This window comes from Zonotrichia albicollis, chromosome Z, assembly GCF_047830755.1.
Source record: "Zonotrichia albicollis isolate bZonAlb1 chromosome Z, bZonAlb1.hap1, whole genome shotgun sequence".
Lineage (NCBI taxonomy): Eukaryota > Metazoa > Chordata > Aves > Passeriformes > Passerellidae > Zonotrichia > Zonotrichia albicollis.
The window spans coordinates 42303760-42317322 of record NC_133860.1 but is presented as its reverse complement, the minus strand read 5'-3'; the positions used below and the strand labels follow the sequence as shown (position 1 = coordinate 42317322).

Sequence of the window (13563 nt, the reverse complement as noted above, 5' to 3'; positions counted from 1 at the left end):
TTGCTCTCATCACTCAGCGCGCCCATATAGGTAAACTGAATCGCCCTGGGATTTTGGAGGTCATTACAAATTGGCCCGAAGGTGAGAATTTTGGTGTCACAGATGAAGAGGAACAAGAACCAGTGACATGTGCTGAAGAGGCTCCTCCCTATAACCAACTGCCCCCAGAGGAAACACGCTATGCTCTTTTCACTGACGGTTCCTGTCGCATCGTAGGGATGAACCGGAAGTGGAAAGCAGCCGTATGGAGCCCCACACGACAGGTTGCACAAGCTACCGAAGGAGAAGGTGGATCAAGCCAATTTGCTGAACTCAAAGCTGTTCAACTGGCCCTAGACATTGCTGAGAGAGAGAAGTGGCCAAAGCTCTACCTCTACACTGATTCATGGATGGTAGCCAATGCTCTGTGGGGATGGCTGGAGAGGTGGAAAAAGGCTAACTGGCAACGTAGAGGGAAACCAATTTGGGCTGCTGATGAGTGGAAAGACATTGCTACCAGGGTAGGGAGGCTACCTGTGAAAGTCCGCCATGTAGATGCCCATGTACCCAAGAGTAGGGCCACCGAGGAGCACCAAAACAATGAGCAGGTAGACCAAGCTGCAAAGATAGGGGTGTCCAAAATAGACCTAGATTGGGAATATAAGGGAGAGTTATTCCTAGCTCGATGGGCCCATGATGCCTCAGGCCACCAGAGATGCCACCTATAAGTGGGCACGAGACCGAGGGGTGGATCTAACCATGGACAGTATTTCTCAGGTTATCCATGACTGTGAGACGTGTGCTGCCATCAAGCAGGCCAAGCGAGTGAAGCCCCTCTGGTACGGTGGGCGGTGGTCCAAGTACAAGTATGGGGAGGCCTGGCAGATTGACTACATCACACTGCCCCAGACACGCCAGGGCAAGCGCTACGTGCTGACCATGGTGGAGGCCACCACTGGATGGTTGGAAACCTACCCTGTGTCTCATGCTACAGCCCGGAACACCATCCTGGGCCTGGAAAAGCAAGTTCTGTGGAGACATGGCACCCCTGAGAGGATCGAGTCAGACAATGGGACTCATTTCAAGAACAGCCTTATCAACACCTGGGCTAGGGAACATGGCATTGAGTGTGTGTACCATATCCCCTACCATGCACCAGCTGCAGGAAAAGTGGAGAGGTACAATGGACTACTAAAAACCCAGTTGAAAGCTTTGGGTGGGGGATCTTTCAAGAATTGGGAGCAGCATCTGGCAAAGGCCACCTGGTTAGTTAACACCCGAGGTTCCACCAACCGAGCAGGTCCTGCCCAGTCTGAGTCCCTGAATGTAATAGAAGGGGACAAAGTCCCAGTGGTACATATCAGAGGTTTGTTAGGGAAGACTGTGTGGATCAATTCTGCCTCGAGTACAGACAAACCCATTCGTGGGGTTGTCTTTGCTCAGGGACCAGGTTGCACGTGGTGGATAATGCAAAAAGATGGAAGAACACGATGTGTACCTCAGGGAGACCTGATTGTTGGATAAAACCTGTATAAATATCACTGTTTCCTGAATGTTATTACCATTGTCTGTGTATAGTTGTATAATGGATGTATCATGTATGTACTTGTAGAGTTAGAATTTATATTAGTTTTAGTAGTAAGCAGACGATATGGGGATAAGGGGTGGAATGTCCTGGGTTGACTATATGATGCTTTTATCCCCAATCGTCTCATTCTGTTTATGTTGAATAATAATAAGTTTTGTACCTTTAAGAGTGTTACAGAGAGTGAAGGGGGAGAGAGAAGAAGCGCGCAGTTTGTTTTCAGACACTGCACTCACTCCTCCACATTCCTGCTCCTGACTGTGTTGTCTGCGGACAGACAGCGGGACAGAGAGCTCTTCTTTTGCTTTTTAGTTAGTGTTAGCTAGCTGAGGCAAAGAAGTTCCCTGGACTGTTTTTTTTCCCTTTTCTTTGGACCTCTTGGAACTGCTCTGGACTGAACACCCAGGAGAGCACCGCAGCTGCAGCTGTGGCCCACCGGGCCGGCCCTGGCCTGCGACAATTCCAGCACTGAGAGACTGATCAGAGACTGAGTGAGCTGCTGCTTGAACCCGGGGTTTTCTCAGTTTGTCATCTCTTTTAGAGTGGCAAGGGGTCTCATTGTTTTGATACTGTTTTGGTCGTATTGTTTAATAAACAGGGGGTTTTTTCCACCTTTCTCCAAGGAGGTATTTTTCTTTCCTCCCGGACCAGTTGAGGGGGGAGGGGCCGATTGGATCTGCTTTTCCCACCGGAGCTCCTTTGGGGGGATTCTTCCCCAAACTTGCTCTAAACCTGGACAGACTCTCTTGCTATTAATAGCACACAGGCCACTTATGTACCTGCAAGAAAACTTTCTTATTCATAGTCCAAAGAAACACTTGTATTTAAAAATGGGTACAGTGATCAACAAAGCTTAGTCTTTAGTGTGATGCAGTTTTCTAGGTCTTTATCCAGCAATTCTCAAGGAAAAGGTCGATCTGTTTGCTCGCCATTAAATACTTTGCCAGTCTAATGGCAGTTCTGAAAGGGAAAAAATGGTGATATTTTTCAGTGAGACTTGTGGTACTGGGGTGGAAAACTGTTAAGAAGACTGTTATGCGCAATTGGATGGAAGGACAAGGAGTGATGGGCTGTTTCCAATTCTTTGAATCTGTGTTTTGAGCTCTATCACTTTTTAACAAATAGCAAATAACAAGGTGACAACTTGCAAATGCCATCTCAGACAGACACTATCTATTTTTAGTCTGGATGCTGTTCAAGTTTGAAAGAGAAGACAAGGTATTTCAGAAGAACACCAACCTACCTTGTATATTTAGTATTCTGTAAGGGCTTTTTGTCCTAATTATCTCTATTCCTTTTATGCTTTTGCATTTCAAGCCCTTTCGGCTAGTGAATCTGCAAATAAACAATAGCTTCTATCTGAAGCCAGAGGTTTCTGAATGCCTCACAGACGTGTTTTCATCCCAGCTGTCACACTGTGCAATTGCCAAAATCTGTTGTGACAAATCACAGCTCTGAAGGTAGATTAGCAGACATTTATCATCTTTGTTTGTAACAAAGAAAATGCAAATATATCTTAGCTTATTGTTTGTTTCACTGAATCCCACTCTCCTAAGGTGCACCCCTTAAATCTCCTTTTGGTTTCACCTTTCCCATAATTGCACAGAAGAAACCTGAACTGAGAGTGTACAGAAATATGCATTCTCTCTTGCTCTGCCTACCTACTTCTGATGAGGTTTATTACATAAGATGAAGAATAACTGAAAAAGATCATTATTTATTATTCTTTTGATTGACATTTATGGTATTCTTCCTCATATAAACAATACGTGCAGTAGAAAAAGGTTCCTGCTATTTTATTAGTGTTGTTCTTTCATTTATTCCTACATATTTATCAAGAAAAAAATCAAGGCTGAAGGCATGTGTCCTTTTATTTCACATGAAAAGTCTGATTTTTATTGAGTGAGAGAACTTATTTCATGATTTTGGGCCAAGCTCAATGAAGTTTTACCTCCTGTTGGTATTAGATTTTGCCTCATTACAGAATGTGTTATTCAGGAGACAGATATCAGTCATGATCATCATCCCAGAGGCTTAGATCTGTGGGTTTTTAATCCTCTAAAAATGTTCAGACTCCACACAGTTTATCTGTGAAGGAAGATAGGAAAAAAAGTACTTGGTTTTTGTACATACTAACAAGATACATACTATTCATGACCCAGAAGGAAGTAGTGCATGGACTTCTCTCTGTTATCTGTGGGTAACATGTTTACATCCACTGCTTTGGTTAGGGTAACTGAAGAGATAACAGAAATGAATAAGAGATGAGATATTAAAGCTTCAGCTTGTTTGAATAATTTGTGTTTAGGAAAGTTAAACTCCTTCCCATTTTTAGAATGAATATGCTTCTCAAGTCAACCCACAATTTTCATGGGCTTTTCATCTGCACAGGGAGACATATCAAGAGAAGAATGTAGTTTCACATATCATTTTCTACAAGTGACGATAAGCCAAATAATTTACAAACACAGTAATAGTAAAGAGCCCACTGTATAATACCAATTCTTTGCCAGAAGCAGACTTAACACTGTATCCTGGAGAAAATAACATTTGCATTTCCCTTAAAACAAAAGATGAAGTCTTTCTACTGAAAAATTAGAGGCAGTTCTGCTTTTAATTTTACTTAAAATTCAGTCCTGTACATGCCACCATGCATTTCACAAAATGTTGGCGGGCAACAATGAGAGAGTTGCTTTCAAATTTACAAAATGTTGAGAATCAATTTTTTTTCCTTCCCTAAAAATATGTAAGGGCTCACCTGGATGCACTGAATTATTAAGGGTTTGTATGAGGACAATTGAAGATGGGATCTAGGCAAAGTTTTCTTTTTTAAAACTGTTACAATTGTGTTCTTCTTTGCAGTTGTTGCATGATTTATTGGTGGACTTCTTTAAATATAAACTTTTGATAAGGTAATTCATAAATAGCAGTAGTCGCTGAAAGATCTGAAAAATCCTCACAAGAAAGTGATGGAAAAAGTTGGAGATACTCTGATCTTCTCTTGCCCCAGTCTTTGAGAGGTAGTTTATGCTTCTGCTAGCAGTGTTCAGTATACCAGACACCATGTTAGTTCCATGATAGAAAATGACTGCAGTACCAAGCACAAGTTAAAACTTTTGCAAGGTGGGAAGAAATTTCTTTGCTCCTTAGAAGAGTTCTTAAGGTACATTGAGTTTTTGAGACAATTTCTCATTGTTGTTTGGTGTGAGAACAGTTGGAGCTGTTTCTTCTCTCCCTTCCTGCTGTCACTTGCTCTGCATTTAGGAGCAAGTTTTAGGGAATGGAGACATGGCTACTGCCACTTTGGGATTGTCCAGCATTAAGAGTAAAAGGACAGTCTTCTGCAGGAGGATGCTTCCTCTCCATCTCCCTCCTTGGTCCTCCAGTTTTGCAGTTGATTAGCCTTTCTAAGATTTTCATAATAAATTTTTAGTCCTTGTAGTAGCTTTATGATATAGGAAGAGCTTCATAGGTACTAGCATCCTAAAATATTCTGCACTTATATGAGGCCAGAAGGACGAGTTTAACCAGCTGAGAAGCAAATTTTCCATTCACCAGTTTAAGGTGCAGAAAAGCACATAACTCACTTTACTACACCGTTGCCATGAAACAAAGACCTACAACTCTGCATAGCAGCGGTTTTCTACACGATGAAAGTACATCCTGTATTTCTCCTTTAAAGTCTAGACTGGTTATTTTCACTGTTTAGTCAATACAAACACACTATCTAGACTTTAAAGAATTTCTTAGCCTGTTGATGTACTCACTGGAAGTGCCAAATAAACCAATCAGCTGGAACAGAAGAACTGTGAGTTTTCAATGCTGATTATTTTTTTCTTGCTTATTTGCATATCCTAAGTAAACATTTTTATATTCTGGCTCCAGAATTCCTTTCGCATGTATAAAGGGTCTATTTGCTAGCAAAGTTGCCCTATTGGTTTGGACGGGGCTTCTTCTGTAGCTTTGGAGAACCTTTAGGATGTGGCATATATGTCAACGCACCTGGATCAGTTTTAATGGCTAAAACAGCATTTACTCTCATCATCCATGATATAGTTGATTCATGCTGACAGGTGGGAGATGCCTTTTTAGCTACTTTTGGTCAGGTTCTCTTTATTTTGTGACATTAAGACAAGGTAGATTTTCTCAACTTGAAACATCCACCCAATGGATTCCATGAGCAACCTATTAAATTAGGTCTCCTTGAAAGTAGACACCTACAACTCCTTATGAGCACTTTTCATCTTTGTCAGGAAAGAGGAAGATCTTGTTTCTGGTTCTACTGGTAAATTTTTGACCTTAGAAAAGAAACTCTAGTTAGAACCATGAGTACTCTATTTGGAATAATGTGGGAATGCAATTCAAAGCCATCTCTGCACCCTGGAGGGTTTACATCATGGCAGTAATCCTTTTAATATTTATTAAACTGGAGAGCATTGAATCCATAAAAGCATGGAGACAGCAGGGTTTCCCCATCACAGGAAAATGAGTTATGGTTCTACTCTTGGCCATGCCCCCTCAATTTTTCCTCAGCCTAGGGGAAACTCCAAGGACATTGTCCCTTGTTGCCTGTGACAGGGCAGTTTACTAGTGAAGGCTTTCAGTATTTCTACCCATGAGAAGAAATGGGATACGCCTTGTTACCTGTGTATGTAACAGGAATTCCTAGAGTTGTAAACCTTTGCATTACCAGAAGAGCCTTCAATAGCTAGCAGGTTCAACTATGCAACAGATTCGTTGTAAAGCTAAATATTGACCAGCAGTATTTCAGAGAAGACAAGGCTTCAGGATGTCCTAATTGGATCCTACAGTACCTGAAGGGATCCTGTAAGAAAAATTGAGAGAGACTTTTTACAATCGTGTGTGGTGATAGAACAATGTGGAATGGCTTCAAGCTCAAAGAGGGCAGGTTTAGGTTTGATGCTAAGAAGAAATTCTTTCCTGTGAAGATGGTGAGGCATTGGAACAGGTTATTGAGGAGTGTTGTGCCATCCATGGCAATGTTCAAGGCCCGATTGGATGGAGCTGTGTCTAGTGAAGGTGTCCCAGGTGTCCCTGCCCATGTGGAGGGGTTGGAATCAGCTGATCTTTTGGGTTCTTTCCAACCTAAAGCATTCTATGACTCTGTGAAGACCTGTAGAAAAGAAAAGAGAAAATAGCAGTCCCCTATATAAGCTCAACACAATACTTCATAATAGTACATGAAGATATATTAAAATAAACTGTATGGCTGTGGCACTGAACTTTCTTAGTAGTGAAATACCATTTCTTTATTCATGTTTCCCTTGTTAATATCTATTTAAAACTGTTTTGAGGTTTGCTGTTTGCTTCCAGTTTGGCAGCTGCCAGATGATACATAAATATGCATTTATCTTTAAAATTCACTTACAAATTCAAACCATGCCATATGTTGTATGTAATCTGAAGGTATTTTCTTCATTGGAAAAAATAAATTCCACAGGCACTTGTTGTGATGTGGAACATTAGGCAGATTGCATATGTAGTGAGCAGGTAAAGATAGTAAAAGATGACTCGGAAACTGGTACCAAAAGTGATACATATTTTGAGTTACTTTAATTCTTGTAAAACCAAGCTGCATCTTCTTTTTTTTTTTTTTTTTTTTTTTTTGTACAACTGACCTTCAGATAATGTTTATTTTACCATAAGAAAAAAATGAGTATTATATTAATGCAAATGCTTTCCATAAAAAAATGAGTAAAAAGCCAGCATGGACTTAGCTATTTGTGTAGTCCAAATGAGTAGAATATGTTTTGAATTGTGTATAAAAAAATCCTAATGACATTTCGTTATTTCTTGGTTACCTAAATCATGGGAGATAAGACTTAGAGAAATACCCATTACACTTTGGGAAAATTATTCATATTTTTCCATTAGAAGCAAGGTATTTTGGCACTTGTCAGTAGACTGCCATGATTTTGTAACAGTGAAAGTCAAGACTTCACACTGGTTTCTGTTCCTGTGACTGATGCATTGACAATTCCCTTGAAACATTGAATGTAATAAATAGTACATAGAATTTTCAAGGAAATATTTGACAAAAAACTGCATCCAAACTGATGAAAGTTTTCTATAAAGTTCTCCAATATATGGTGCAATTTGAGAAAAAACACTTGACAGAGAGGGTGCTTGTATTTGAGGTTTTGATAACTGCTGCTACGGGCTTGTTCAAACTTTATCTAGCTGTTACTCTTTTACTTAATCCATTATCTCTATCTCCTTTTAGGATCGGTGGAACCATGCCAACAGTCTTCTCCTATTTTTCGGAAGTGCTCGCTAGGGAGAAACGAGGTGAACACCTGAGCTGGCTCTGCATGTTTTGGATGATTGGTGGCATCTACGCTTCCGCAATGGCTTGGGCAATAATTCCTCATTATGGTAAGAAAAGCCATAGAAGAAAGAAAAATCTCCTTGTGATTTGGAGGTATTCTAGTATGAAAGTAAATATCTTGAAGCTTGATAGCTTAAAGAGGAGTCTTCATATCTGTTTTTGAACTAGTGACCTAACTGATAGTAATGATAGTAATAATAATAATAATAATAATAATAATAATAATAATAATAATAATAATAATAATCATAATCATAATCATAATCATAATCATAATCATAATCATAATCATAATCATAATCATAATCATAATCATAATTTTATTTATTGTTATTATTATTTAATAATTCCTTTAGGAGGGTATAGTGGGAATAGATTGTATGCCAAATAATAAATAATTTATTACAAGATGCAAAACTTCACCAATATCCATATTCAGTCAGATTTTTTAAATTACTGAAAACCTGTACACATGAAAATTTAATTGGTGTCATTGTTAAATCTGGAGAAGATAGATGATGTGGAGATTTCCATCAGAGAAATTTTAAATTGCAGGAATGTCTAAGTAGTGATCCTTTTGATACAGTAATCAATTGTGAATTGAACATTCTTGGGAAGAAGAGTTTGCAGTGCTGAAATCTGAAATTAGTCTGAAAATAAAGCTGTACTGAATGCTACTTTATCAAAGAGCTCTTTAATTTCTCTGACATAGTTAAACATAATATGGAGGTATAGATTCAATTCTTTGTCTTGCGTTTTACAAGAGTTAAGTGCTCACAGGTCTCCAGGGTTGCCCAGACTGCTCAGGCATTCTTAAAAATCAGCTTCTTAAGCAGTTCTCTCTGGCAGGCCGCAAGTGAAGTAAAGCAGCACTGTGAGCTGGCAACCAAAGCAACTTCCTTTAGCCAAGCAATGAGGTTTATCAAAGCATTATTGCGAAGGTCTGCTTGAAGTGATGGGAATATTTAGCAAGTGATAATGTCCAGAAGTATATTATACTAGTGCAGATTAATCAAATACCCGGACTGTTGCATTAAAATTATTTTAGGGTTCAATACACCAAACCTGAATCTCTATCTTCAACCTTGCCTTTTGACTTTGAACTGCTGGAAGCAAAGAGAGGAATTTGTGCTGACAAGGCACAGTACAGATTTTTTTTTTTCTAAAGTAGTAAATTGCTCTGGATGCCAAGTACTTTTTTGCTTTCCTATGGACTTTTATTTTCTTTATCTTTCAGTAGAAAATGCAAACATTATGACAGACTAATTTACATAGGTTGTCTAATTTAATGTAGATTTTATTAATAACTTTATATCCTTTACTGAGGTGCTCTTAGAACATCACATGGCAGTATATTTTAATATAGTGCACTTATACCAAAGCAGTGTCACTACAGGGAAAACATTTCTCTTTCTTTAGCAGAGGAAGAATATCAGCAACATAAAGGAGTGCTGCACTGAGTTTTTTGTTGTTGTTCTTGTTTTTGTTGTTGCTTTTTCCACCTACAAAATATTTGTTAAACAATATAGACAAAAGAAAGTAAAAAACTATTTGAAAACATAGTATGCTTTAGTGCTAGACACACAAATCACTCCTTGCAGTTTATTAAGTTACAATGATCAAAAAAAGGCCAAAAAATCAAGCTATCAGAAGAATCCTTTTTCAGAGTAAAAGAAGTAAATTTGTACATCATTTTGGTAAAAATTGCTCCCAGGGCAAGCCCTGCTCCAGCATTTGGGGAGTGTGGTCACACATTGCTGTCCCCTACCAGAAATATTCCAGGTCAAGCAAATGCCTGTTCAGGTGTCTACACCATTTGTATTACATGCATTTAGAAGGAGGCTCTTATGGTATTTTCTCTTTTACTATTTCTGAATTATTTCTACATAGATTTATTTTGCCAGAATTAAGCAGAGATAGAGATTTTCCTCCAAATCCCTTTCTGTACTTCTCATCATTCACATCTTCAGTGACCAGGAAGCAAAACATAATTATTATAAACTACACATTCGCTTTTAAACTGCATTTATATTTGTGCATTTCTGTGCACAGAAATGGTGTACAGAAATTTGGGTATTTCTGTGTTGTCTTCTTCTCACTTGAGGACCTGACAATGTTTGGTTTTCTCAGCTGGACTCAGAAGTTATTCAATAGCAGTGAATGAGCTCCATCTGTACAAAAAGCAATAAACTGTCATTAAGCACAGTGGAACTATTCTTCTATTAATAGAAAGATACCAGGTCAACAGAGTAGAATACTTCTGAATATTCTTTTCTTCCCTCATTTACCAATGTATTCCTTTCATTTGTAGTTCTTCTTATACAAGCCACTTTAAAAAGTCCTAGTATACCTTATCTAGCCCAAGGCAGACTGTGGAGCTATATATGTATGTTTGTCCTGTGAACATTTAGATACATCTTTCTGGGAGAAAACACAGATTACTCTGTATATGTAACAGTTTATCTCTGTTGCTGTTCAAGCAACATAGCAGTCTGAAACAGGAGATGCCCTGGAACACAAAATAAAATGTTGATAACTGTTGTTTTAACATCAGCATGTTGTTAACTTCTTCTGCTAAGTGTGATGCAGTGCTGCAGTCACCGCATATGGAAAGGCTAATATCATCTGGAAGACAAGTATCTCTCTAGCAAGGCTTTTTGACTGAAATATCTGTTTGCCATTGTTTAAAAACTGAAAGTTTGTGTAGACCAGTTCTAGGTCTCCTAAACTCAAGCTCAGGCTGTGAAGAAGAAACATCTGCAGTGAAATGCTTCTAATTGCAACTAATTTTAAAAGTCTCAGATTAGACTGCTAAAAAGAAATTCCTCTCTACAGTTCTTATATCAGTCTGGATAGGAGAAATAACAATCATTCTGTAAATACTTCTGCAAGTGCAGTTTCAATTTCAGCATCCTGTTTCAAAGTAGAGTAGTTCAAAGATGTCAGAGACTTCAACAGTGTATTACAATAGTCTTCAAAAATTTTTGTTTCTCAAATAATGAAGAGTCCCAAGAAAGAGAAATTTTAGTTTAAAATACAGATATTTATATCTTACATTTATATCTTATATTTTTACACCAAGTTTATTATTTACTCTGAGAATAGGAATTAAAAAGAATTTTGAAAGTTGTTTTATCAGATATTAAAAAAGAAAACAATTCTGTGTCTTGATCATAAAAATCAGTCTCAGTTTTTATTGTAACGTATCTCCAAACTAAACATCAAGGGAGGCTAGGTAAGGATTTCGGTGTCCTTAGCCTATCAGTTCTGATATTCTGTCTAATTTTATGTACTTTGCCTGTAAGAGTCATACAAGCCTTTTCTGGCTTTATGGACTATAGGGAAATCTTTTGAAATTTGCAACATTCTCTACAGTATTTTACTTAGTCATAAAAAATATTGACTTTGCTGGTTCTTAAGTCTTATTCTTGAACAAGAAGAGGAGTTCTTGACCAAAAAGAAATTAGATTGCAAGGAGAAGAACAGGATGGTGCGGGTATCCAGGCTGTTACAGCATAAACTGCAGGGTGAACCTGAGGCTTTCTCCAGACTCTCACACCCCACTTCTGGTATTTACCAGAGAAGAGACGAGATAGCCATGCCAAATGACATTAGTGAACAAGTCTCCACTGTATGGCCAGAGAGGAGACATTACTTCCATAAATATGCAGAAGATTCCAGTTAAATTAGGCTCCATTATTCCCTAAACCACTTCAAATTTAATGATACAGAATCAAGAAAATAGTAAAAACACTTCTTTCCAACACTTTCAGTACAAATCTGATGTAAGTTTAAACATTCTTTCAGACAAGGGTAATCACATTATATGACAGATCTTCACCTTAAGTATTCATTTTTCATCACTAGAGTCTTTTGTCCTACTTAATTGAGGACCACTTACTTGTGTTCATAAGAGAGGTATTTAGTACTATTCACAAAACAAACTTGGAGTAAAAAAGTGTGGAATAAGAAGTCTACAGAAATGGCATTCCATTTCAGAAGTGAAGATTTCTTGCCTAGGTGTAATGTGTCTCTCTGGCTGTAAGTGGGAAGGTATTAATATGTTCTCTATTACAGCAGAGTTTTCTATTGCATCAACAAACAATTGGTGTTTTATTCTGTGACTAAAAGTCGCAGTTACAAATTATAAACTTTTCACTGGTCACAAATGATATTTCTACTTCAGTCATTAGAGCTTTACTAAAGAAGGCCATTTTTTCCTGAATGTATTTTTTTTGAGAGAGGAAGTTCTTTACAGTAACAGAAGCTAAAAATACAGACATTGAAGTGTCCAAATAATGCACTCACTCTTGTCTTACAAAGCAATATATTTAAAATACTAACAATAACTTCTATTTTAAAAAATTTTAATTGTGTCTCCTACTGGAAATTTTTGAAATAATTTCCTGGTCAGTAAAATATACTCACTTCTATTTTCTGTGAATGTTTTTGCTTTTTTCTTTTCCCCTGTCAATATGATTAAAGGGCAGAAAAAGGGACTTAATTTAGATAGGATAGAAGTTAAATTTTAAATGCAGTTGTTATATAGTACTAATATGCACTGCCAAATATATTTACAGAATCTTCATTCACTGGATGTTGTCAAGGGCACATTAAACTACAGACTGTCCTTAACGGTTTAGAACTACACTAAATTCACTAGACCTACCAATGGACACCTGTTGACTGTTCTTATTCTACTTTCCATAATTAGTTAAGTTGTTTTTTAGGCCCAGGAGTACATAATGGTCTCTGAGTGCAAATGTGAGGAGAATGGACCAATGTGTTTTACTTTTGAGTAAGATCTGGTTTGCAAAGTGGCCTGAAAAATATTTCTCAGTTTGTAGCAGAAGATTGTTGTGGTAAAGCAATTAAATTAATCTGAAGAAATTTACTCTACTGGCAATGAAAGTGATCCTTTTATCACCCTTTACCATGATGGCTTGAAAACATTTTTGTTGTACTTTCCATGTCATGTTTGCTCCATTTTTCTGTCATCCAACTGAAGATAAAAAAGATGAACCTATCTTCAAAACAGCAATGAAATCCCCTTCTGCATGAAAGCATCATGAACTCTATAGTAGTAAAACAGGCAAGGCAGCAGGGCTGCATGCAGCAGCTATGCAGATGAGGAGATAGATACTGGCTCACTGTGCAATTCACAGCATGCAAAGCACCAGGCAGAGTTAATGGAGGAATTAACCTCTCAGCCTGCTGCAGATTTAACTGAGAACATGATGGACTAAAATTGTGAAGCAGCAATGAAAAAAGAAAACCTTTTAACTACCTTATTTTTCTGGGTTTTTGTTGGGCTGAAGGGTTTCTCAGTGTCACACAGCAGTGGCGGTATTGGGTTAAAAAGTCCCACACTAATGCTGCATACTGTCTGTGGGTTAGAGACTTAGGGCACAGCAAGTACTAGTGCTTGATGAGCGATAAAACTAGAAGGATCTCTGGAGTCATCCATCTTTCAGCATCTCTGGTGAGCAGACCGGGATCCTTTTGAGTGGTAGGAGCTGTTTAGTGTGGATTTAGAGAGACTCATCTGATATTTCTGTCAAGAGTTGGTGGTACAGATAATGAAAAAGATTTTATAATGGTCTGTTTGTTAAGCATCTGAACGAAACTGCCATGAAAGAAGTAAAAGCTC

General features: G+C 38.1%; 1 protein-coding gene across 1 annotated transcript in view; it reads left to right on the top strand.

The window, feature by feature from the left end:
- SV2C (synaptic vesicle glycoprotein 2C) overlaps positions 1–13563 on the top strand; it is a 119399-nt gene that overhangs the window by 59527 nt on the left and 46309 nt on the right. Inside the window, exon 4 of the mRNA XM_005488307.4 lies at positions 7809–7960. Coding sequence (XP_005488364.1) covers positions 7809–7960 — 152 coding nt within the window. The remainder of the gene's footprint in view (positions 1–7808; positions 7961–13563) is intronic.